General features: G+C 49.2%; 1 protein-coding gene across 2 annotated transcripts; it reads left to right on the forward strand.

Annotated features, from left to right (window-relative positions):
• The first annotated feature begins 106 nt into the window (after positions 1–106).
• SP8 (Sp8 transcription factor) lies at positions 107–13159 on the forward strand. 2 transcript variants are annotated; one of them, XR_015277382.1, is made up of 2 exons: positions 107–191; positions 1546–2655. XR_015277382.1 is itself a non-coding variant. In XM_086854553.1 (2 exons), the coding sequence occupies exon 2, from the start codon at positions 11405–11407 to the stop codon at positions 13157–13159; it is 1755 nt and encodes a 584-aa protein (XP_086710679.1). In that variant the 5' UTR covers positions 107–191; positions 6572–11404. The 2 variants fall into 2 exon arrangements, 1 of the variants encoding a protein (XP_086710679.1); XM_086854553.1 differs by lacking the exon at positions 1546–2655 and adding an exon at positions 6572–13159.
• Positions 13160–24657: the final 11498 nt, after the last annotated feature.

Raw genomic sequence — 24657 nt, forward strand, 5'->3', positions numbered from 1 at the left:
CGGGGCGGCCGGGAGTGATTGAGGGGGAGGCGGCGGGCGAGAGCGCGGGGCAGCGCCCCGGGGCCGTGCCCGCGGGCCCGGGCTGCCCGCACGGCCTCCTGGGGCTCCAAGGCGGCCGGTTGTGGCGGACGGGCTGGGCGCACGGCTGTGCTCGCTCTGGGAGCGCTGCTGGGTCAGGACTTTACATACAGGTGCGGTGGTCTGTGTGCGTCACTGTGATTTGGGAGAGGGGGTCTGCCAGGGAAGCCCAGGCTCTCCTCCTGCACTCGGGAGTCCCTCCGACAGGGGTAGGGGCGTTTCCCCGTGCTTTGGCCTGGCCATCTCAGCGTGGCCCAAGTGTTTATCTCAGTGTTGTTTCCAGCTCGAGGACAACCCTCTATCCCACCGTATCAAAAGTCAGTAATTGCACCATTAGTATTTATTCCTCCCCGCTATGAAGCAGGTCACTACAGTAAACTTTGTCTGAGACTGCTCAGTGTTTGAAGAACAATTTTACATTTGCACAAAAACGAACATCCTTTCAGAGGAGCAAAGAGTTTTTCTACTAGAAATCATTCTGGCCTTTTACCATACAGCTCTGATACAGAGCAGTTGCTAGACAATTAGCTGCACACCCCCGGGGCAGTGACCTTGGCTTCTCCTTGTGCAGACCACTGCTCTGCATCCGCTGCATCTAAAATCCCAGGCTGCATGTGCTCTTTGGACTCGGTCTCATGGAATGCAGAGCTGTCACTACTTCAGCCGATTCAAGAGGCCACGCTGCATATCGTCCAGCAGAGCTCTTCCCCTCCAGATGGATGTTTCTCTTAGGGTGGTTATGGTAGTGGCACTGAATCCAAATGCCAGTTTAAGGCATTCAGAGCCTCCTGCTGGTTTAAACCAAACTGGCCTGTCCACGATTGCCAGGTATACACAGGGCAGCCTCTTAAAAATGTTGCAAGAGAAAGGGCAATGATTCCTACCCTAAGAGAAACAGACCCATGCTTTGTGTCCCAATGGAGACTGACCCTTCTGAGGAAACTTTTGGGTATCTCAGGCCAACATGACAAAAAAAAAAAATCAAATTAGACCCGGTCACCTGGACAGACAGAGCACATGTTACACTTATTCAGTAGCGTTATTCTCCTCCATCTCACACGTATCAGGAGTGAAAAATTTATCCACTCTGAGTGTGGGCAGATTGAGGTTAAAGAAAACATTACCTGGGGTAGCTGTCCTGGATAGTTGCATGTAGGGTAGTACATCAGCTGGGAAAAAAACACCTTTCCAACACTTGTGCTCCCCCAGGCACAATCCCAGTGGGTGATTTGCCGGTTCCCCAAGTAATATGAAAAATAAGTGAACCTGCTGGTGAAAATATAGAATATCATACTTGTGTTCCAAAGTTTGTTACTTTATGTAATCAATGAATCCACGCCATGCTAAGCTGGCATGAAAAAGTGGAGCCCCTTGAATTTTTTAAAAATGGCGGGTACTTGGTGAATTCTTGAAGATGTGAGCAGAAGAATCTTGTGATGGAAAGAAAAACCTGTCATGGATATGCAGGTGTTGCCAGCCAATCTCTTCGGGAGTGGATTTATGATATGGAGGAAAGCGGGAAGAATTTGCCAAGGTGATTTGGATCCTCGGAGAGGTAGGGCAGGATCCGTTCCTACCTCTACAAAAGTAACCCAGCCGGGAGGAGCACAGGAACCCCGGGAGGCAGGACCGTCCCTCCGGGCTCAGCCAGCCCCTGCCGGCAGCACTCCGAGAGCGTTCCAGGGAAAAGGTGCCTTTCCGTCTCTGGTGTGCGGGAACAGCGGGGCTGGGGAAGCCCTCGCTTCTCTCATCTCGCATCTGCGTTCGCCTCGGCCATTGCGTCCTTCTTAAATATCTGTACATACATACATACGTGTGCAGCTCGCCTCCGCCGCATCGCCTTCGGAGATGTTTACCCAGAGAGACGGCATTGCGGTAGCGCTTTATTGCAATATAATGCACTTGGGGAAAAAATAGAAGGGGCTCATTATTGTGGTTGATAAACATGGGAAAAGCACATGCCTGACCTTTCATTTGTACAATTAATTGTTCCAGCAGAAAGAAAATGAGTCTTAATTGTGCACAGCTTCCTAGAGGATCAGCTGTGTGTGCCCCTCTGCGTTCTGAGAAAAACGCTGTGAAGTTTTCCTGAAGGCTTTTACTTTCCACTAGGGCAATAACAAGAAGAAAGGAAGATCTCTGTGTCCCATCCCTCTTCTGTCTCAGAGAGGAAGGATATTGAACTATAGTCATATTTCAGTGACCTGCAGCAATTCCTTCAGTTTTGTAAAACAGGCTTTTCCGCTTGTCCAGTGCTATTTCGCCCCGATAATAAGGAAATTTTTTATAATGCACAACCAAACTCCATTTCAGAGATCAAGGGTTAGCCCAAAGCTGCACCTTAAACCCGAGCTCAGAGTTTAGCTGTCAGATCACGTCGATAGCAGTGGGTGGGTGGTCAGGGATAGGAGCGGGACTTCCCAAGCCCTGCTGTGCTGGCGTCCAAATGGTGTGTGTGCTGCTTGCGGGCTCTGGAGGGGCTGCTTCCTGTGTCCTCACGCAGGACTCTCGGCATCCAAAGCCTCTCTCGGGAAACGAACCTCTTTGCTCGGTGACTGGGGACATAAGCCACGGCGAGCGGAGGGACAGAGCGCCGCGGAGGGTGGGGGGGAGGGGACGCGCCCGGGACGTCCCCTCCGAGCCAGGGGACAGTGGAGCGCCGGGGCCGCGGGATGGACCCAATTCCTCTCACAGCACTGACAGTCCCGCAGGCCCCGCGGGGGGCCGAAGCCCCGGGGAGACCGAAGTTTTGGTCCTTTCAGAACCGCCGGAAAAGCTCTTTTGTCTGGCCCCGGTTGATGATTAATAACCCCCGGCACCGATCCTGCCCTCGGCATCGCCCCCGGGGAGCCTCGGGGCTCAGCCCGCCGGGTGAAAAGGGATCGGGCCCTGCCCGGGGAGCGGGTGAGATCCTGCTTCAGGAGGGCCACCGTCTTAAACGCGCATTTTGCCGATACCGATTTTTAATCTCTAAACCACAAAGGGACACATTCTGTGCTCCTTAATAGAGCACAACGCCCATTGACTTCTGTCCCATTGACTTCAATGGGAGTTTCGCTCCATTAAGGACCGCAGAATTTGGCCTAAACTGACCGCAATAATTTTGTTGCCGGTAATGGAGCTTCAAAGCCCTCTCTAATTAGCCGACGAGCAAGAATCGTTAAACATGCTGTACAATTCTGAGTGTGCTACGTGGGGGCTATGGAACAGCTGAGCAGTCCCCTGCAGACCTGGAGAAGCTTAGAAACCGTGTTCAGCAAAAATCCCAATTTTCCGGAGACAGCTTGGGGACAAGGGTGCCTGACGAGTCACTTCACATCTGCTGCGTTAGTGTCCGAGCGTGAGGAAAGAGACGCTCTGAAAAGTTAGGAAAGATCTGATTTATGATCTGATTTATGCTCGGCTTTTTCCCGCCTTCGGAGACGCGTTTAAAGAACCACAGGATACGCTGCTGCTCCTATTTATCAAAGATAAACCAAATGAATTGTGTTTATCCTTAGCCTGGAGCACTCCTAACGGGTTACGCTAAATCCCGGAGTGCCTCCGAGCAGTGAGCAGCTGTAGTTTGGGCTGGGATGGTGCTCACTACGACCAGGCACCTTCACGTCGAGCTTTATGACTAGCACTTTTCTCAGTACGGGGGCGGGGGTAGAGGGGGAAACAGAACAGAAACAAATTCAATCCACTTCAGCTGAATTCATCTGTAAAGGCACTTCCATTACACGACGTTCCTGCAGTTGGTAGGCACAAACTCCTTCCTCAATTCCGCAGCTGTAGATCCAGCAGCGTGAACAAATATTTCGCCAAGATTTAAATTTAATAACCTAATTGTTACACACATACATTTAATTCCCTGCAAACTGTCTAATACCTGTAAATTTTAAACTGCAACAAAAAGCAGTTTTCCTCTTAAGATCAAATACTGAAGCAGTAAGAATGGAGTAAAGGCTTGTGATCCTTCAAGGAGAAATGCAGAAAGAAGAAAATAATAGTTATTAAATAGCATAAACTTCTAAGTCGATTCACAAAATTTTCTCGACGAACTAACACATGAGAAAAAAAAAACCAAAACAAACAAACCCTCCCGAAACTCTAGGCACGTCCAGTATCTTGGTCATCTATGTTTAAAAAAAGTAATGGGTTCGGAAGTTTTGGTCAATATTCTAGGCAAAATATGCTCAACAGATGATAGTGGATGTGCAGCCAGAAAACAACTCCAGCTATTTAAACTGCCAAATGAGACATAAAGCTGCATTGTAAAAATCATCTGGAAAACAGGTTTTCCTATTGAAGTCGCTATGTGTTAATTACTGTGATCTGGAAGAGCTCTGTATCTAAACGCCTGGAAGCCGACTTTCACCCCGCATATGTAAATGAAGAAAGTGCTGAATCTAAGCCAGAGGGTTCATGTTCGGATTCATTTCCGTGCATGCCTAGACATTAATATGTGTTCATGTAGGGTTCGTACAGTACGAGGTGTTATTTCCTTATAAAGAAACACCAGGTCTCGCTTTCCATTCTCCTTACAAAATTATTCGCATTATTTATGCTACATTGAGCGATCTAATTTCTTCGTGATAGTCAGCTAATTGCTCTGGCAGGTAATTAGAAGCGGTTTACAACGCAAAGGGCTTTTGCGGTGGCCCTCGGATTATTAAGTTGCTCTGTAAATTATACCATATTTGCCGAAGAGAGGGAGGGGGAAGGGGCTTTTGAGAAGTTCTTCTGCTACGATCAGAGCTGAGACACGTCCCTGTCCACCCCCCAACACTTAAAAAAATGGGGGGAGGGGGCTCTTCCAGGGCTCGGAGTCGAATTATTCTCAAGCACGCGATCTGAAGCCCATTTTGTTCGTGCTCACTGGTCCAGAATAACTTGGCCATAATGGCCGGGAATGGGCCAGGTCTGCAGCAAGCTTCCTGCGCCCTGGCAGCATCCAGCAGGCATGTGGGAAAAGAATGGCTTAAATGGGGACATCTGTTCAGTGTTGCTCATCTCGCTCCTGCAGCCAGGTCGGGTTAAGAGAATAACCTGTTCACCACCTTGCCTCCCTCCCGCTGCTCGTCTGCCCCCCTCCCCCGAAGTTAATAAGGCTGCTGGGGAGGAGGGGGGAGGGAGCGAGGGGGTGACCTAATTGCTCTGCCATATAGGCAAATAACGACAGGGAAAGGTGGCAGCTACATTGTAAGAGGAAGAGTAAATATATCAATATTAGGGTCTCTCAAGTCAAATCGCAGGAGTTCTGCATTCAGGAGACGGCTGTGGTGCACACTGAGTGCGTGAACAGACGAGGGCAAAACCTTCCTGGCACAGTGCTTCGAAGGTACTCTTTTCCCTGAAGACCGAGGGTTCTTCCACTTCACAAACGGAAGCTAACAAAAATGTTTAATTTTTTTTTTTTCCCCAGACTGACACTTGTGTGCAGTTGGGAGAACAAAGAAATACATACATACATGCATACATGTATACATACGTACATACATACATACATACATACATACATACATAGAAAGCTTTCCTTTACTTCTATGCTCTCTGCAGACTACGATTTTGGGTGTTTTAGGATTTGCATATGCCAGTGCCTGTCACACACATTTATATACACGCACATATCCACAGGCACCCATGTGTATATATATTTATATGTTTGTATGTTTATATATAAATAGCATGTATTTCGGGGCGTGACCCAGCTTCAGGCAGCCTATTTAATGGGAACGTCCTGTCTTACACACCGATTTTCCAAACGTTTTCTATATCTTGGCACCCTCTTGAAAAGCTTGTACTCTGATTTGAACACGTGTGGTTAAACCACCGGACCCAGAGCAGCTCCTAGATTATTTGTAATTAAGCACAATTCCCAAAGTAACATTTATCTTCCCGAAACTGCGATTGCAATTGTCAACCGTCTGGAGGAGACGCGGGGTAATCTGGAAGCATTACCTCCTCTCCTAACGGAGCAGAATGAAAAGAAATCAATACCGCTGAGGAGAAGAATTTAGTAGTTTTTAACTGTAAGTGGTGCCTGGGAGAGGGTGATATATAATAGGAAAAAACCAGAAAGCAGCTTAAACAAATCTATTCTAGGCAGGACGGAAGGAGCGGCGGCGGGGGCTCCGCGCTCTGCCCCGCCCGGTGCCGGCGCGCTCAGCCCGGGTGCTCGCTCTCCCCACCGGCGCCTCCCGGTACTTACATGACCGCCCAGGAGCCGGTGCGTGCACAGCGATAGCGTACCGGGAGAGCGGGGGCGGGGGTGGGGGAGAGAGGGCAGGGAAAAAAACGGGGAGAAGAAGGAGGAGATGCGAATCGGATCTAGGCGCACATCGGCGATGTAAACAGAGTGGGTGTGAAGGTGCCTCTTCCTCTCCCTCCCCAGGCATGCACACACCAGCATGTGCACGGTGTCTTCCCGAGCTAATTTAATTACAGGGACCTTTCGGAGACGCAGCTTGCTTTTTTTTTTTTTTTTGCTTTTTTTTTTTTTTTAGCACAGATCCTGACAAATAAATAAATAAGCAAACGACGAAAGACGTCGAAGTGAATAGCGAATCCCCTCCGCCGGCTGCAGACGGCTCGGCGTGGACCCTGTCCATCTCCAAAGTGGCTCAGAGAGAAGCCCGGGCTCTGGCGGCCGCCTCCCCGGAGGCTGCGCGGGGGAGCAGTCAGGCCGCTCAAGGCTGGGAAACGAGGGGCGGGCAGCGGGACGGGGACCCCGGCCGGGCTGCAGGGTACCTGGGACACGTTTACACCGACGGAAGAAAAAACCCACATAGCAATAGGTGGAGGCACCGGCGCGCACGCACTGCCGGCTCCCGCCGCCCTGCAGCCGGTGCCCGACGGGGAGCTCCGGTCTCAAAGCCAGTGCCCAGTGAGGCAGTGAGAGAAACGTCCCAGGTAAAGCACAGCAATGCGGAGGTGCAGATAGAGGTTAAAGAAAGACATTAGACACCCTCTTTGCTCAGTGACCGCCAGGCACAGCATGGTCCTTTCTGACTGGTGGCAGTTTTGTCTGGTTTACGTCCTGATCCCCTTTCTCCTCTCCCCAACAAGCCGAGCCCTCGTGCGCCTGGAGAGTTGTTCGTCACCCCTCCATAAATCTTCCAGCTGAAAGATTCTAGGTGAAGGTGTCGGGCAAAGGGGACACCTCCTGGTGCCACCTACCCAGGGCGGCAGGTACGGGGCGGTGGGGCACACACGGGGGCAACGCAGCCTTTTCCAAAGCACGGAGCCCAGGGAGGGCGAGGACAAGGCCCCCGCCTAGAGGCTTTCCCCCGTGAGCACGGGAGCGGAGCCGCTGGACGCTGAGGAGCGAGGCTTCCTCCTCGCTGGACGCTTGACAGACGGCGAAGCGGAGCCGCACCGCCTGGAAGGCGACAGGAGAGCGGCTCCCACCCGTGTGCCCCTAAATTGGCTCAAGGGTGGCGTGAAACGCTTTCCCTCGCTAACACGGCCATCCAGCACACGGCGTGGTCAGCCTGCAGTTTAATCTTTCCAGCTACGCCTTCTCAAATAGCACAGACCTCTGTTTTCTCAAAGAGAAATCCCCCTGTGCACCCCAGTAGCGCTGTCTGTAGACAGGCGAGGACCTCTGGTACAAGGGTCTATCCATCTCTGTCCGCTCGCCGGTCGCAGCGCGGAGAATCGGGGTTTGCTCCGAGAAAATCCACCCCCCTTCCCGAAAGGTTAGCGACAGCTATCGTGCTGGCTAAAGTTCCGGGATTGCTAATCTACATTGTAGACTCAAGATGTTAGGTAGACTTGAGCAAGTTGTTCCCAGGATGTAAATTAGGTCCCAAAAGCTGTTGTCCAAATCGAAGAAACAGAGAAATTAATCTGGGAGACTATCCATCATAGGCTGTAATAAAGGGAGCGACATGGATGAGACAGATGATATGATTAAGGAGCTGTGGTCGTTTTAATTAACTTTTTGCTGTCCTGTAATGATCAAACTGGTCAACAGACCCGGTCAATAAGCATGTTAATATCAAACAAATAAAACCAGGGATGATTAAAAACCTCCTGGTTTATTAAATTTGAAATTCAAATGAAATTTATGCTGCAGATGCATACAGAATGCTAATAGATTTTAGCTTTATTGAGAGTGGATCCCACAGGTTTTCAAGAAACGGCACGAACATTTATCTCCTCTCGTACATTAAACTTCAAATGGGGGGAAAAAAAAGTTTTAATTAATTTCTGGAAAACCTCTCTTTGCTGGTCCCCCCCCCCCCCCCCCCCCACCTGCATATTATGTTGATGTACTGCACCCTTAAGTGCAGTGGTCAATAAGGCAAATGCAAACAAAATTGTAAGCTTGCTTAAATCCTTTGCCCAGCAGGCAATGTATACAAAGGAGGAAGGTTACAGATGTTTCCGTGGCGAATTCAGAAAATATCAGCTCACCGCTCTCAAAGTTCAGAAGCTGCTGCTTTTCCAGTTTCGGGAAATTATCAGAGTAGCAGGAGGATGCCCACTGGCAGGAGTTTTGTGATTTCTGTTCTGATATATTTGCCTTTTTTTTCCTCCCTCTCAGTTGAGTTCCCTTGTAAAGACTCCCACGACTATTTTTACAACGAGTTTTTCATAATTTCCCACACGGTGCTTTTAAAGGAAAAGCGCATTGAAAATTAAGGATTTTCGACCCCAATTCAAAAGAGTCAGGGCAAGCATCGGAACAAACAAACACGGAAAGATCAAAAAAGGACACGTTTCCTCTGGGCAGACAAGTGCAGACAAAATACGGATGCGAATGGAAGACCCACCCGGCGAGGCTGTCCTAAAAAGAGATATATCACTAAAGGCTTCTACTTCCCCAGTGTATGGCAAAGTCTCTCAGACTTTCTGGGGCTGAAAGGAATGCGTGTCGATCTTTTTACCTAACCTGGCACACCACAAAATGCGATTTTGTGTTCCTCTAAAATGTAATGCTCACGACGCTTGTTTTGCTCTTACGCTTTCTGATCTATGTCTTAATAGTTCCTCCCCATCTCCAGCAGATAAAGAAAGTGGAGATAAAAAGTTAATAAGCATTCATACAAGGGAGTATCTCCAGGAAATGTTCTTCCCCTCTTTGCGGGTGATAGTATTGATTAAATTAAACCCGAAATTTAAACAAGTGTGCGTTAGGTCTGTAAAATGAATATCATTATAGAAGGAGACCAAAGCAATGAAGTTAATTCTTTTTTATTTGTTAAACGGAGTTCCCTCCTTCCCCCACCCCTTCCTCCTTCTGGGCTGGCCTGTCACGCCTTCTCAACAGGCTAAAATCATTCAGAGCAGCTCGCAGAGAGAAACGCGACATTTATGGTAAGCGTCAGCTTTCAGAGAAAGAAAGCAGTTCATTAATTTACTTCACTCTTACTTCAAAGTATGATAATGTACATTACCCCCTTGATCAATAGATATGATGTACAGTCAATATCCCCGCGACACGGAAACGGGTCAAAACCGAAGCCGAGAGAAAGAGGAAAACCATCTCCTGGGAAGCTAAGCACAGCCGTGGAAAACCCGCGGGGGTGAGAGCACCTGGGCGAGCAGGGCCGGGCCGAGCCAGGTCCCCCAGGGACAGGGGAAGCGGGCTTTGCCCTTCCCCGCAGCCGCCCAGGGCTGGGCGAGGAGCCGAGGGGAGCAAAGCGCTCACCTCGGAGGGGGACGAGGCGGGGGAAGCCAGCCCCTGATTGTGCCGGTGCCGCCCGGGTGGACTCCGCCTGTGCAACCCCACCGGCAAGAATCACGCCTGAAACCGCGCTGGGCGAGGGCGAGAACGGGGGAACGACAGGCAGCGGTGGCCTAAAGTGTTTCCTCCCTTGCCGGGACAACGGGAGAAGAAGGGCTGAAGAGAAGGGATCGGGATGGGGGAAAGGGCGGGGGGGGCTAGTGGAGAAACGAGATGCTACCGCTCCCGCCAGTCCGTGCCGATAATCACAGTAAGACCGAGATGCTGCGGCTGATGATATAAAAATTCAAATATAAACCGCTCCGCGGGAAAAAAAAAAAAAAAAACACCCAAACCCAACTGTTGTCAAATTACGCACACGGGGTGTGGGGCGATGGAAAGGGGCGGCCGGGACGAAGCAGCCCGAGCCGGGGTGAGCGGTCCCTGCGGAGCGGGAGCTCAGCTCTCCGACGTGAGAGCGTGAGGTCATCAGCGGCGCGGGGCTCGGCCCGGCCCGGCCCGGCCCGGCACGGCCCGGCACGGGGCGCTGCTGACTTCACGCGCTCACGTCGGCGAGCGAGGCGGCGGTGCCGGGGATTGGCTGGCGGTGGCTCAGCGGCACTTCAAAGCCGGCGAGGGAGCTACAATTGTGGTGGAATGGGCGGAACTGATCATTGTATTGCACACCTCTAAAAAAAACACTGCCTCTGATTTATCAATATAAAAAAGATCCTCTGAGAGGAGGGCACTTTTGTGTGATGGCAACTTCACTTCTAGGGGTGAGTCTAAGGATTTTTTTCTCTTGCTGGTTTAATTGGTTTCTTTTTATTGTCGATTGGAGGGGGTTAAAATAACCCCTGTCTTGACCGGGGCTATCAGTCTCCTCTATTCAGCCTGGGTTTTTTTTTTTTTTCTTTTTTCTTTTTCCTCTTTTTTTTTTTTTTTTTTTTTTTTTTTAGCTTAAGTACAAGTGAATTTAGGAGAAAAGAAAGAGTGAGAGGGGGAAAAGGGGGCAGAGTCACTTTTCAGTGAGCAAGAAAAGGTTTTAAGGGCATTTGTAGAAACAACCTACAGCGCCTGGGCTGTGCTGTTCCTGTGCCCCCGAAGAAGTGGCTTTTCTTCTTTACATGTGACTGCTGGAAGAAAAAAAAACAACAAACAAACAAAAAAACCCCAAATCCCAGCACTATCGGTTTTTTTGTGTGCAATTTTTAAAAAAAAATTTGCAACAGATTGTGGCTTTTTATTTCCCTTTAAAATAACACAACCCACCGTGTCTAGCAGGTACGTTCAGCTCGTGTATGCATACATATTTACATATGTTAAATTTATATATGTGTTTCATTATCGTTGCTACGTAAATTAGGCTGCTTTAAAGGAAGCTAAAAAAAAAAAAAAAAAAAAGAAAAAGAAAAGAAAGAAAGAAAGAAAGAAAGAAAGAAAAAGGAGTAATTTGATAGTCCTGCGATTCTATATTTAAGAAAACAGCCTTGCTGGCCTGAGGGACGGGGACCGGCCACGTCCCGGGGAAAGGGAGCAGGCTGAAATATAGCTGCCTCCGTGCCGGGAGCATCTTTACAGCTACGGTAACAGACGCAACTTTTTTCCCCCTCTCTTTTTTTCTCCCCCTTTTTTAACCCTTCCTGAGCTCCATCGGGGGAGGGGAGTTGGATGGTGAAAAAAAGCCCCGGAAGGCGTTTGGAGGCAGAACTGCTGTGCCGGCCCCAGCGAAGGGATCCTCCCGCGGGAGTCGCGAAACTTTGCGCCCGGGGCCGGGCGGCGGAGCGGAGCGGAGCGGGGCCGGGCGGCGGAGCGGAGCGGAGCGGGGCCGGGCGGCGGAGCGGAGCGGAGCGGGGCCGGGCGCGGAACGCGGGGCGCGGGGTGGCGGCGCGGGGCCGCTCCATCCCTGACGCCGGCGGGACGGCCCTCTCCCCTCTGTGCCCGCAGGAGGAACCGCGGGTAGGCTCCACGCCGCTGGCCATGCTCGCCGCGACCTGCAACAAGATCGGTAGCCCCAGCCCCTCGCCGTCCGCCCTTTCGGACAGCACGTCCTCCTTCGGCAAAGGCTTCCACCCCTGGAAACGCTCCTCCTCCTCAGCCTCGGCGGGCAGCTGCGGCGCCGTGGGCTCCGGCCTCCCGGGTTTCGGCGTGGCGGGCGCGGCGCGGAACGGCTCCTCGGCGGCGGCGGCGGCGGCGGCGGCGGCGGCGGCCGCCCTCGTCTCGGACTCCTTCAGCTGCGGCGGCTCGCCGGGCTCCAGCGCCTTCTCCCTCACCTCCAGCAGCGCGGCGGCCGCCAGCTCGCCCTTCGCCAACGACTACTCCGTCTTCCAGGCTCCGGGCAGCGCCGGTGGCGGCGGCGGCGGCGGAGGCGGCGGCGGCGGGGCGGCGGGACAGGAGGCGGCGGCGCACCAGCCCGTCTTCATCTCCAAGGTGCACACGTCGGTGGAGGGGCTCCAGGGCATCTACCCGCGGGTGGGCATGGCGCACCCCTACGAGTCCTGGTTCAAGCCCTCGCACCCGGGGCTCGGCGCCGGCGAGGTAGGCTCGGCGGGCGCCTCCAGCTGGTGGGACGTGGGCGCCGGCTGGATCGACGTGCAGAGCCCCAACGGCGCGGCCGCGCTGCCCGGCTCGCTGCATCCGGCGGCCGGCGGACTCCAGACCTCGCTCCACTCGCCACTGGGCGGCTACAACTCGGATTACTCGGGCCTGGGCCACTCGGCCTTCAGCAGCGGCGCCTCCTCGCACCTCCTCAGCCCCGCCGGGCAGCATCTCATGGACGGATTTAAGCCGGTGCTGCCCGGCTCCTACCCGGACTCGGCCCCCTCGCCGCTGGCCGGCGCCGGGGGCTCCATGCTGGGCGGCGGCCCCGCCGCGCCTCTGGCCGCCTCTCCGCGCTCCTCCGCCCGCCGCTACTCGGGCCGCGCCACCTGCGACTGCCCCAACTGCCAGGAGGCCGAGCGGCTGGGGCCGGCGGGGGCCAGCCTGCGCCGCAAGGGGCTGCACAGCTGCCACATCCCCGGCTGCGGCAAGGTCTACGGCAAGACCTCGCACCTGAAGGCGCACCTGCGCTGGCACACGGGCGAGCGGCCCTTCGTCTGCAACTGGCTCTTCTGCGGCAAGCGCTTCACCCGCTCCGACGAGCTGCAGCGGCACCTGCGGACCCACACGGGCGAGAAGCGCTTCGCCTGCCCCGTCTGCAACAAGCGCTTCATGCGCAGCGACCACCTCAGCAAGCACGTCAAGACCCACAGCGGCCCCGGAGGCGCCGGGGGCCCCGGCGGCGGCGGCCCCGGCGGCGGCCCCGGCCCCGGCGGCAAGAAGGGCAGCGACACCGACAGCGAGCACAGCGCGGCCGGCAGCCCGCCCTGCCACTCCCCGGAGCTGCTGCCGCCCCCCGAGCCCGGCCACCGCAACGGCCTGGAGTGAGCGGCGGAGGCGCGGGGCCGTCGCGCCCCCCAGTCCCGCCGCCCCCCGAGCGCGCAGCCCTGCGGCGGGGACGCGGACACACGTAAGTAGCTGGCACGGCTCCGCAAGGACAGCGCTCAGCCCCGCGGCCGCTCCTCTGCCCTCCCGGAGCCCCGCACGGGGCCGGCCCCGCGGCCGGGCCGCGCAACCCCCGCGACGGGGGCAGGGGAGCGGCTCGGCAAGGGCGGAGAGCCGCGACCCCCCGTGGGGCGGCCCCGCCGCCGCCTCCTTTCCCCTTCGCCTTGAGACCCCCCGCCTCGTGTTGCTTTTAGAGCGGAAAAAACACCCACGTCCCCTCTGGCTTTGCTGCTGGGAACCGGCCCGCACTCCCTCCCTCCGCTGCTGGCGCCGGTACAGCCGCGCTGCCCCGGTGGGGCGGGCTGGAGGGCCGGAGCTGCCCGCGGCGGGGCCTCCGACGGCAGCGGTGCCGTGCCCCGGCAGACAGAGAGTGAGAGAGAGCGAGAGTGAGAGTGAGCCGCGCTGACACTCGGACCTGTCTCATCCCGGTACCTGCTCAGAGCCCGTCTGCTCCCCGGAGCCGGAGAGGCAGCGGGCTTATTTCCCTTCCCCCTTTATTTTTTTTTTTTTCAGTTTTAACAATTCGTTTACCTCCTCGAGTCCAAATTTCACTGCGATTGCCAGCACATTCGTGTAATTCTCGTTTGAGCAGGAATCTCGAAATACGTTGAAAAGAATTAGGTTGAAAGTCGTATATATATATATATTTTTTTTTAACTTCAGACAAATGAAGAAGCACCGTGGGTTTCAAGCGAAGATGTATTTCCAATGCCAAAAAAGGGAGGCCGGGGGGGGGATAGGAAAATTAAATATTTGTAAAATGCGTCTGAACCTATAGGTTTGTATCACTGGGGAATCGTTCTAGATTAGCGAACAATTAAATAAAACTCCACCAATGTATTGGTGTGAGGTGCAGTTGTCCAGGAGACGATTTTGTATAGTATTTTTCTTGTAAATTTCTTCCAGTAAATATTTGAAAATATATTGAAGTACACTTGAGCTTTTTTTTTGTTTGTTTGTTTGTTTGTTTTAATTTTTATTTCTTTTCCTGTCACGAGAAAACATTCTTGTTGCAGTCCTGGTTCACTGCATTTTTTTTTTCTGGACTCCTTTCTTAAAGTGTGCATCAAATCACACTTCAGGATATAGGTTTTGCTTGAATATTAATTTAGCTAGGCATACAACTGTAATTAAGCAAACAATATTTGATAAATGTTGAATGACATTTAATTTAATGGAGCATGTACTTATTTGCATTTGCTGGCAGTTCAGGTATAGTTACGGTGAGAGTTCTCCTATATTTCATAAAGTGGGTTTGCCACGACCCATGTATTAAATAAACTGTCCACGTGAAACTGAACTAACGTTGGCCTATGTGTATTTCCTGAAAATAATATTGATAAATGTTAATAAACACTCCTGACACTACATTAGAGGTTTGCAATGCTGCAAACTAATTGTCTCATTGTAATGTTGAAATAATTTGGATATTTCACATTGAAATGAAAAGCCCTTCGCTGGAACATTTTAGATTTGCATTTTAAATGCATGAAATGTAATTGATTTTTATCTGTAATATTTTAAATGGTATTAATAAACTCCAGAAAAACATTCTACCTTAGGCCAGCCAGTTGTTTTTCTTCTTTGTAAGTCCATCGTTACAGTCAATGATTTACTTTGAACTCATATGGCATGAGTTGTTCTCTAGAGTTTCAGAGAAAAGTGATCATGCAACGAATGTAAATTTTAGCACATACTGAGAGCAGCTTCGAGGCATTAAAATGGGTAAGTTGTTGTTCTGCTTCATGCTTTTTAAAATGCAAAATCAGAGGAAACTAAATGAAAGATATTAGCTCTTTTTAAAAAAATTGTATTTATCAAACTAATAATACAGTGCCTCTCACAAACCTGAGTACGTTTGAGAAGCTGCTTTGCGTATACCTCCTCCTTGAAATTATTTTTCACATCACGCCAGATCCATTGTGAAAGGAGATTTAATATTGAAATGCTGAGGGTCATTATTGCTTTAAAAGACAAAATAAAAAGTGGTCCTCCGCTTTTGTTTTGAGGTAAGGTGGTTGTGGCTGGGAGCGATGCTAATTGCCGTAGTGAGCACTAACTTCTTCATGTCTCAGGGCTGGGAAACTTTGCGGTTGTGTGTGAAAACTCCCTTCTCGTTCGGGGGCATTTTCCCCACAGGACCGGGAATCTGGGCAATTTCAGGGACTGCGGGGTGCTGTCAGCGCCACCGCCCTTGCTGTGTCCTTTAAATCTTTTCCACAAGCTCTCCCTGGACAACAATAAAAACACAATTGTGCCTTTGGCATTTGCTTAGCGTTTTGGCAAAAAACCCCAAAATACCAAACGGAAACCAAACCAAACCCCTTAAACTTTCTTCTACCACCTTCTTTGGGGGGTGGGGGGGCTGGGGGTGGGGAAGCGTGTGGAGCTCGTGTTGTTCCTGCCTGGAAATCTGGCCTCTTGTGTTACCTAGGGAGGTGATGCTCACTGTTGGGGTAGTGAAAAATCAGGGCTAGAGCATGTAATCTGCACAGCAGACTGATCTTTTGTGCACACATGTAAAACACATGGTTGTTAGTAGTACCTTAAACAACAGGTATTAAACTACGGGGCAAAAAAGCACAGACTAGTCAGCTCCAGATGCATTCAAGATTTTGATCCTCTGCATGGTGTAGGGGTTAGACGGGACTGTTATCCACTAGAAACAAGAGTTGCTCTGGTTGACTTTTTCTGAGCTGCATTTGTATTTTTCTTCATTGCAAACGCAACCAGGAGAGGCCTGCAAAGTTTGCTGCTGAAACAAAGCAACAGTTTGCTCTGATTTTTTTTGTTCTTTAATGCCATGTAAGCGGAGTGGTGTAGCAGCACCTGATTTCCCCAGTGGGAGTGAGAGGCAGTGCTTACATTACTTGGAAATTCTGGTCCCCCTGAAATGGTGTGAGCACCCAGTAAAAAGGGTAATGGAACAGAGAATAACTTCTAATGCTGCTTCTCCCTTATCCAGCCGAAAAGAGAGCCCTATCAAAATACTGTTGTCCAGGGACTTGATGGTATCATTAGGGCACTGGTTGCTCCGTTTTGGGACTGTCTGGCAGTGGGATAGGGTCAGCAGCAAAACTCATCCTCTGCCCAGGAAAGAGCATGTTCTGCTGCTGTTTGGGAGCCGCCAGTTAGGATCCAGGCTCTGGAGAGCTGTGTGAGAACACACATATTTTTCCTTTCTTTTACCAGCAAAACCCAGTACTTGAAGGCTGAATAGCTCCTTTTTGTAGTGGATTTACTTTTACTAAACCCTTCCAGATAAGGGCATTGAGTTGCTTGATAGGAGCCAGGAACTTGTCTCTGCGTTGTGCAGATCAAGGTAGAGTTAAACTAGTTTGCTGACCTGCAGGTCAAACCGGTGTCCATCAACTCACCTTCCAACTGCCTTCAGATGATTGTGGCCATTCCCGTTTGCTCTCTGACCTTTTAAGTCGCTTCCCTTCAAGCTCGTAGCAATGTCTATCGAATTTTGTGTCCTGCTTTACCCATTATTCTGGCTTTTTATTGTCATTTTCCAGTTTAAATTTTCAATAGAGCGGCGATGGGAGATGTGTGGAGCTGAAGTGATTTAAAGCACCACTTCATTTTTGCCTGCTGGTAGTGCTTTTCCTGCTACCCCCGTCCTGTGCCTGACGAGACTAAACAGCAATCAAAAGGTGTTGACTTCTCCTGGATCCCAGTCTAGGAATGCGAAAGCAGAAAACAAGAACTGAAATCTCAAATGCTTTATATGTGGATGTGATGGCTAATCCAGCCATCAACACGTTCACAGCTGTAAAGGCGATGGAGTAAGGATACTTGATGCAGTCCAACAAATCTTTCAGTAGGAGAGGCTGAAAGTAAGTATGCACTTGCCAAAACCTGCCACGTTTCAGTTACATTCCGTGAAGCGACCTCTGGTTTAGCTTTGCAAAGAAGGAGCTGGGAAAAGGTGTGAACAAATTAGGTGTGCAGTTGCTCATGCTCTCGCCAGATTTATGATAAAAGGACAAAACTCTTTTGCTGTATCAGAATAACCTCATGTTTCTTAGAATAAATCGGGGTCTGCTTTCTCAGCTCACTCTATTACATTTTTCTCTTTTTTTTTTTTTTTTTTAATCATAAAGATATATTAAAAATTCCTCAACAGTTCCGTGGAGGAAAGCACATTTTGCAATACCTGCTTTAAAAAGTAGAACAGCAATTTTTCACTTACTGTTATGGCATTGTTTTAAGCAAACTGGCTGTCTTTTGGGAGAAATTGTTACACATCAGGAATGCGTGTACTGAGAAAAACTGTGCTATTTAGGACAATTACTGTGTTTCCTGTTCTATGGTTTTCTAGCTGCCACTTGGAATTACTTTTTAAAAAAGGGGATTAGGGAAATAGGGGATAATGGCAAGCGCATAGGAGCTTTAGTGAGGCACTCTAAATACAGAGCAATTCCATTTTACACTTGTGGATTTCGAAACAAACTGGGATCCAGCATTACTTCTTGAGAAGCGCACAATTTTCCAGGAAGCATATTTATATTGCCTGCAAGGCCCGGTGAGGAGCTGAATAATGGACCAACCTCCTGTGGAGCAATCTTGGTCGTAGCTATGGGAGAATTCTGCTTTTCAGGCTGAGCGACGCTGCTCTGAAAAGCCCAAAAAGCAGACGGGGAGCCCCGACTGTCGCAAGGTCGGTGTCCCCAGGGAGGCGACGGTGGGAGCAGCCCCCGCTCCCGGCTGGAGCCCCGGGGCTGCCCTGTGGCTCGGGGAGGCAGAAAGAAGGCTTGTGAGCGTTCATCCCTTGTAATGGAGAGAGAGATGGTTGGGCGGAAGGCTTCTTTTGAACAGCTTTTGCTTCTGGGGCGATGTCAAGCCGTGCAAATTTCTTTCGCGGGAACGAGGAAAAGAATACTTTTAAATTTTTTTTTATTTTTTTTTTTTTATTATTATTATTATTGCCGGCAACATACTTCGCTTTACTCCTGTCCTCATCCCTTGAGACAGGAGGACACATGCGTGTGCCTGTGCACTCAGTGCAACCTCCAGCTGTCTCCCACGCCTTTCCAGCTCTCCTTCCTCTGGCCATAAAGCCGCCCACTCGCACATCCCGGTTGCTGCTGAGCAGAAGGCTCCGCGCCTCGCCCGGACTTTGTCGCCATCGCTTCAGCGGTGTTTCTTTCGAGAGCGATCAGGTGCCGCCGCACCGCGCCCCTTCCCCCGCTGTGGCGGACACGGACACGGCCCTGGCGCGGGCTCGCAGCGCCCCCCGGCGTGTGCGCCCCGAGGGCAGCCGGACCCCCGAGGGCAGCGGGACCCCCGAGGGCAGCGGGACCCCCGAGGGCAGCGGGACCCCCGAGGGCAGCCGGACCCCCGAGGGCAGCGGGACCCCCGAGGGCAGCGGGACCCCCGAGGGCAGCGGGGCCCCCGAGGGCAGCGAGCCGCCCCCCGGGGCTGCGGGGCCGGGCTGGGCCGGGCTGGGCCGGGCTGGGCCGGACGGGAGCTCTGGCAGAGCTCCGTGGCTGAGCCGTGCGGGGACACACGGGGTGGCGGCCCCTGCCCGCATCGAACTCGTCCTGGCGCCGACGTGTCCTGCAAACTCAGGCTGCTTTACTCCAAATCCCAGCCAATTCTCTTCCCCTGGACCAAGGGCCCTGCTTTTCCCCAAGGGACGCGCCGCCACACTCCTTAGGACGGTGGGCTTATTTTTTTGCAGAGCAAATGGTCCAGAGTTCGTTTCTGCGGGCAGACAAGAAGCTCCACGCCTTTACGGGAGAATGAATCTCGGTGACATCGCCTGGAAATAGGTGAGATGGAGAAGGTGCCTGCAGCCCCCCAGGCCCTGCCGACCATTCAGGCGGCGGCTGGAAATGGGGCGGCAGGGCATCCCCGCAGCAGCAGGACGATGTCCTTCTCTTGGATGACGAGACGCTGAAAATGCGAAAGCAGCCACTAGGAAGGACTGGGGATTTATTTTAGATGTTTCATCCCCGAATTCTTTGAAGGCTGCTGGAAAGGGGAAGCGACATGATGACAAGGGCTTTTGGCTGAGTTACTAAACTCATTAATGTCGTGGGTTTTTTTCGGTTTTTTGTTCGTTTTTTTGGTTTTTCTTCCCTTTTCTTCCTCGAGTTTACTGCACAAAACTGTCCCGAGACTCTCCAAAGTACTTTCCTATATTTTGCAAATTTAGCTTCTCAGTGTAGCTCAGGTGTTCTCTTCACCGACTTGTGCGTGTTAAAGGCAGCAAGAGTGTTCGGGACAATTAAAATCGCTCCACAGTTAATCAACACTGCTCCCGGGCTTAGTTTTAGAAAGCACTTTTATTTATTTATTTATTTATTTATTTATTTATTTATTTATTTATCTATCTATCTATCTATCTATCTATCTATCTATCTGTCTGTCTATCTATCTATCTATCTGTCTATCTATCTATCTATCTATCTGTCTATCTATCTGTCTATCTATCTGTCTATCTGTCTATCTGTCTATCTGTCTATCTGTCTATCTGTCTGTCTATCTATCTATCTATCTATCTATCTATCTATCTATCTATCTATTTATTTATTTATTCATTTTTAAATCGAGATGCATAGCATGTTATTAAATTCGTCCGGCCCTGTTGGCCCCCGGTTTGGGCAGGGCTAACGGGGCAGCCCCGCGGGAGGCACTGGCCGAGGCTCCCGAGGCGCGGGGGGACACGGAACGACACGGTGACAATGCAGCAGGATGGGCACAGCCGGCAAAGGTGTCCTCTCAAAGGAAAGGCGACAGGCAAAGGAAACCCCTTCGGCCTGCAAATGAAGTGTTGAAGTACTGTCGCCTCCTGCTTCCCTGCCTGGTTGCAAGGAGCAGGCAGTCCGATTTTTAACTACTCGGAGGAAGAAGTTCTAACACTCAGAACTGTAGGGTTTTTCCCCTTTGCACTGCTGTCCCTTCTTATGCAGCTCTTAAAATTTTTAACCCCTTAGTCGCCTTCTCTGCTCTACTTTTCAGAGGATTGGGATTTTTTTGGTGCTTTGTTTTGTATTTGTGGTGGGTTTTTTTTTTGTTGTTGTTTGTCTGTGGTTTTTGTTTTTAGGTATTTTCATGCTCATACTCGAAGATGAGACATGGATGCCTGGCAACAGGTATGAAGATTTTCTGCTTCACTAAAGCAATCCACCTGTTGTGAGGATGCTGCCTATCCTTGCAATTCTTGACTATTGGAAAAATATTACCACCACACTTCACTCAGCTTGAGTGAACATTACCACCTCAGCACTCAGCCTTCTCAGAGCTGCCAAGTGAGTCTTGTGAATCTCACTTTTGTCAGGGTAAAGGAGGCAAGCCACGATTATTTGCCAGTAGTGAGTTTTGGTTTCTCCAGATAGATAAATAACCTATGAAGTGGAATAGCTGAACAGCGAAGGGTGTTACATTTGATATGGAGTTTAGGTGGGCAATGCAAACAGGCTGTCCCAAGGAGGAAATCCCTACCTGGTAATAAGTTGGTACCTGAAACGTCAGTAAGAGCCAGCATCACTGTCTGCTGTGTGTGTTTGCTTTGCTTTGCATAGTCCAACCATTACCACACTCAGAATGGGGTTTAATTTGCTTATCCATATACATATGAAAGGACAAAGCCAAACGGAGAAAACACTTGCCAAACACAGTTTTCAATTGTGCTGAATGTGGTGGCACACTGCTAACTCTGCAGAGCCATGTTCTGTGTCAGGACAAACACGGGTCTCACTTTTGAGTGGGATGCAGAGCGGGACTCCTTCCCTCCAGAGCACTGGCATCGCTCACATGTACAGTGACACAGCCCTGGCTCAGCAGCCAGGGAGTTTATCAGTCTCATGCACCAAGATTTCCAGCAGACTTCTTTTTAATGCTCATTTTGACACTGGATCACTTCTATTTTCAATTAAACTCAACAGCCTGTGGGAACAGCTGCAGACTAAATTTACATCCCGTTTTGCCAAGCACAGAATATTTAGAAGAATGAATGAGTGAATGAATGAATGAATGAATGAATGAATTGAAAACACATGCAAGCAGCATATCTTTATTAAAAAAGAGCTTTCAGAGCTCTGTGAATTCTGAAAGACTTGGATCCTGAAAAAATTGTTCTCATGAAGGACATTCTTAAAAAATTAAGTGCAATATATTTGTTTTGAGTTCTGCCTAGTCCTTCTCTCTTCATGACACAGAAACCCAAAAATTCAGTCTGACCCGTTTCTGCTCATAAAAGAGAAAAACTGAATTTATGTCAAAGTCATTCTGTGGATCTTGTTTCTGTTCTGGAGAGCTTCTGAGTACCCAAACATGAGTTCAGTTATAAAACACAGTATGTAAGAGTTCATAAAGTTTTATAGACATTAAATCACAACCTGGCTAGCATTCATGTCAGGCCCTGCTAATTTTCACTTGCTGTGGCAGACATTAAGCTTTTCTGGCTGTATGAGTCAGGTAAGAAAGATGATGGACTTTTAAGATGCTAAGTTTCCACGTCAATATCCTCTAGTCTATAGTGAGGTAAATATTCCAAGGTACATAGCATTCAGCATCATAGCATATCAGAGAGGAAGTATAAAAAAAATTCTATTACATATACATTCAAGTTGAAATATGGATACACAGAACAAAAGATTTTCCTCCTCTTGACACAGTATTTTTTGATCTTAAATGTACAGCAGGCAATGATTTCCAGTTGTCAGTAATACTACATCAATTGTGGACGATAGGAGAAGCCATGTTGCCTTCTACAGATAATCCACATTTTACAGCTTAGATGACTTACTTTCAATATCTTTCAATCAAAACTTAATAGAAGATGAAAACCATGAAAACAAACTCCATTTTTAATGGTCTTAATTAACAAGTCTTTTCATCTGGTAGCATTTATCTATTTTGTTCTGATTTTGTCATTTGGAGGCAGAAAGATGTTTGTTTCATAATATGATTGATGACCTGCTATCAAGATGCTCATGGGAGAATTAACAAAAGTTTTAAAAAAGACCCAAAACCTCAAGAAAATATGCACATTGTCACTTCTTTTCATGTAAAGGAGAGAGAGAGCGATTCAACAGCTAAATACAAATGAAAAGATTTCAGCCTTTTGTAAAATAGTTGATGAATTGTACTTACTGATTGTGGGCCAAACACACATTTCATCTGCTGCAATAAGTTTAAAATTACACGTGTGGATTTTGGCATTTGACAGCAGAGGAAAATGCATTTCTGAAGTCAGGTTTAATTCAAGAAAGTTCTGTTAAAAATACTTTCATATAATTTATTGTGCTTCTTCAGGCACAGAAGAGATCACAAGGGAATAGCTGCATCAATTAGATACATTTTTGGCACATAACTTAGCCCTGTTTGTAGTAGTCACCATGATCTCACTAAACCTGCTATCCTTCCCTTATTTTTTTTTTTTTTGTCAGCTGTCATTTCTAGCCCAACTGCAATAACTTCTCAGATAAAATCTCTGTTTTGTCTGTGTTGGACAAATTGTCATTCTCATGAAACACTGTTTTTATGGGGGCTTTGCCTGGGTAAAGCCTAAGCTGAAGAGTCAATAACACATCAGGCTGTGCCTTTATGATAATGTGCTTTAGGACAGGGGAGAAGGAAGAATCTTGGTTATGGGTGGGTTTCAAGGGTGATCTTATTGAGGTCTTCCCCTGATGCATGGGTTTCTCTAGGTTGGTATTTCTGTTTTTTGAGACCTAATCTACATTTACAGAGAGTACAGTACCAGCAGAGAAAGTAGGCAAAGTCTTTCCCCTTCTGAGAAAAAAAAAAAAAAAAAAAAAAAAGAAAAAAATGGGGGCAAGATGAAACCCAATGAAGAGGACAGGAGCAGGAAGTAAAGCATGTGTACTTGGCTGCTGCCAACAGCAAGTACCTTACTGTGCAGGTTCCTGCATGCCTGGGTATGGATGTCCCTACATGCTCTCAGGCTCTGTATGGCCACTTTGGTGCTCATCCCTTATGAGCTTGCCCCTGTTCACATGTTTTGAGGATTCCCTCTGTAAGCTACCAGGATTTAGCTCCCCACACAATGTGCAGGAAACTGCTTTTAATGAATGATGAGAGGAAGGTCACAGCAGCCTCCCTTTCCTTTGACTCACCGCTGGCCTGGGCCCCAGCAAGGCAGGACTTCCAAGCAGTCAGAGCAGAGGTGCCCAAGCTGAGAAGTGAGCACAATTTGAGTAATTTGTCCCTGGGCGCTGTCTAGCTGCTAAATGCACATTGACAAAACTAAGCATTTGCTCCAGAGATCAAATAATGTGTGGTTTCTCTTGTACTCATGCCAAAGAAGAGAGAGATCTGTATCTCAACAGAGATGTAAATGCTGATGAAAGCTTCTGAAATGGGAGCAGTCACAAAAGCTGCCAGGCTGGAGAGATATTTTAACTTGTAACAAGGCATGACATTGCCCTTCTCTTTAATTGGGATACAGCAATAAACTCCACTACTTAACTGCTTATTTTCTTAATTTTTAGTAATCTACATGCACCTCAAACCAGCCAACAGATACAAGAGTTCCTGTGAGGAGAGGTACAGAGGCAGACTGGTGGTTTGATTATATGAGAATTGCTTCCATAAGAAATCACTTTAAACAACAAATGAATTTATTTCCACATGTGCACACTGGCAAACAGTATTTAATGAACTCAGAATAATCTTTACATTTTTTGACTAATACAAGAACATGTCCCTCGTATGACTAGAGGCTGCCTTTTTTCTTGAGGTTGCATTTATATTCGACAAGTACCTTTCCCATTATGTAAAGCTGATCTGTGTAACTGTAACTGAGGCTGTGGGATGGATTGTTCTAATAAGGGAAATTCAGAAGGGAATTGTAGCACACTTAACTCAGACTTATAAACTAATTAATTAACAAAAGACCGTTCAACTCAGAATGTGGTACAAATAGGCTTGCAAGCTAAAGTCTCTGAGTTGCAGATTACTTTTCCTAAGAAATACTGCTTTGCAACTCGGTTTTACATGTGGAAAAATCCTGGAATAGTTTTTGTTTGATAAAATTAAGTCAGTGATTTTCCATGAGCATAGGGACCTTAAATTTTACTTTTATCTGATGGGAAGGCACCTCACATACGGCAAATCCTGCCACCAGGACCAGTTTCATTCTTCCCTGTGGAAAGCTGAGGGTATAATACCTCTATTGTGATGACATTCTGCATCACAGGACTAGAACAGTTGTGGAAAGCTATAAATTTAGGATGGATTTAGGTCTGTTGAAAAGAAACTCTTTCCCACTGCATAAGGATCAGCTCTGATCCTTCTTCCAAGACTGGAAGACTTAATACAACAGCATGAAGTACACATTTATGTGGAAGAGAAGTGGAGATGTGCATAAGTTATACTGCAGTTCAAATGAACTACTGGAATAT

The sequence above is a fragment of the Cyanistes caeruleus genome, chromosome 1 (genome assembly GCF_971803275.1).
Source record: "Cyanistes caeruleus chromosome 1, bCyaCae1.hap1.1, whole genome shotgun sequence".
NCBI classification, from domain to species: Eukaryota; Metazoa; Chordata; class Aves; order Passeriformes; family Paridae; genus Cyanistes; species Cyanistes caeruleus.

What these genes read in the sequence shown, in the direction of transcription:
- SP8 (XM_086854553.1), top strand. Translation starts at nt 11,405, where the DNA reads ATGGTGAAAAAAAGCCCCGGAAGGCGTTTGGAGGCAGAACTGCTGTGC.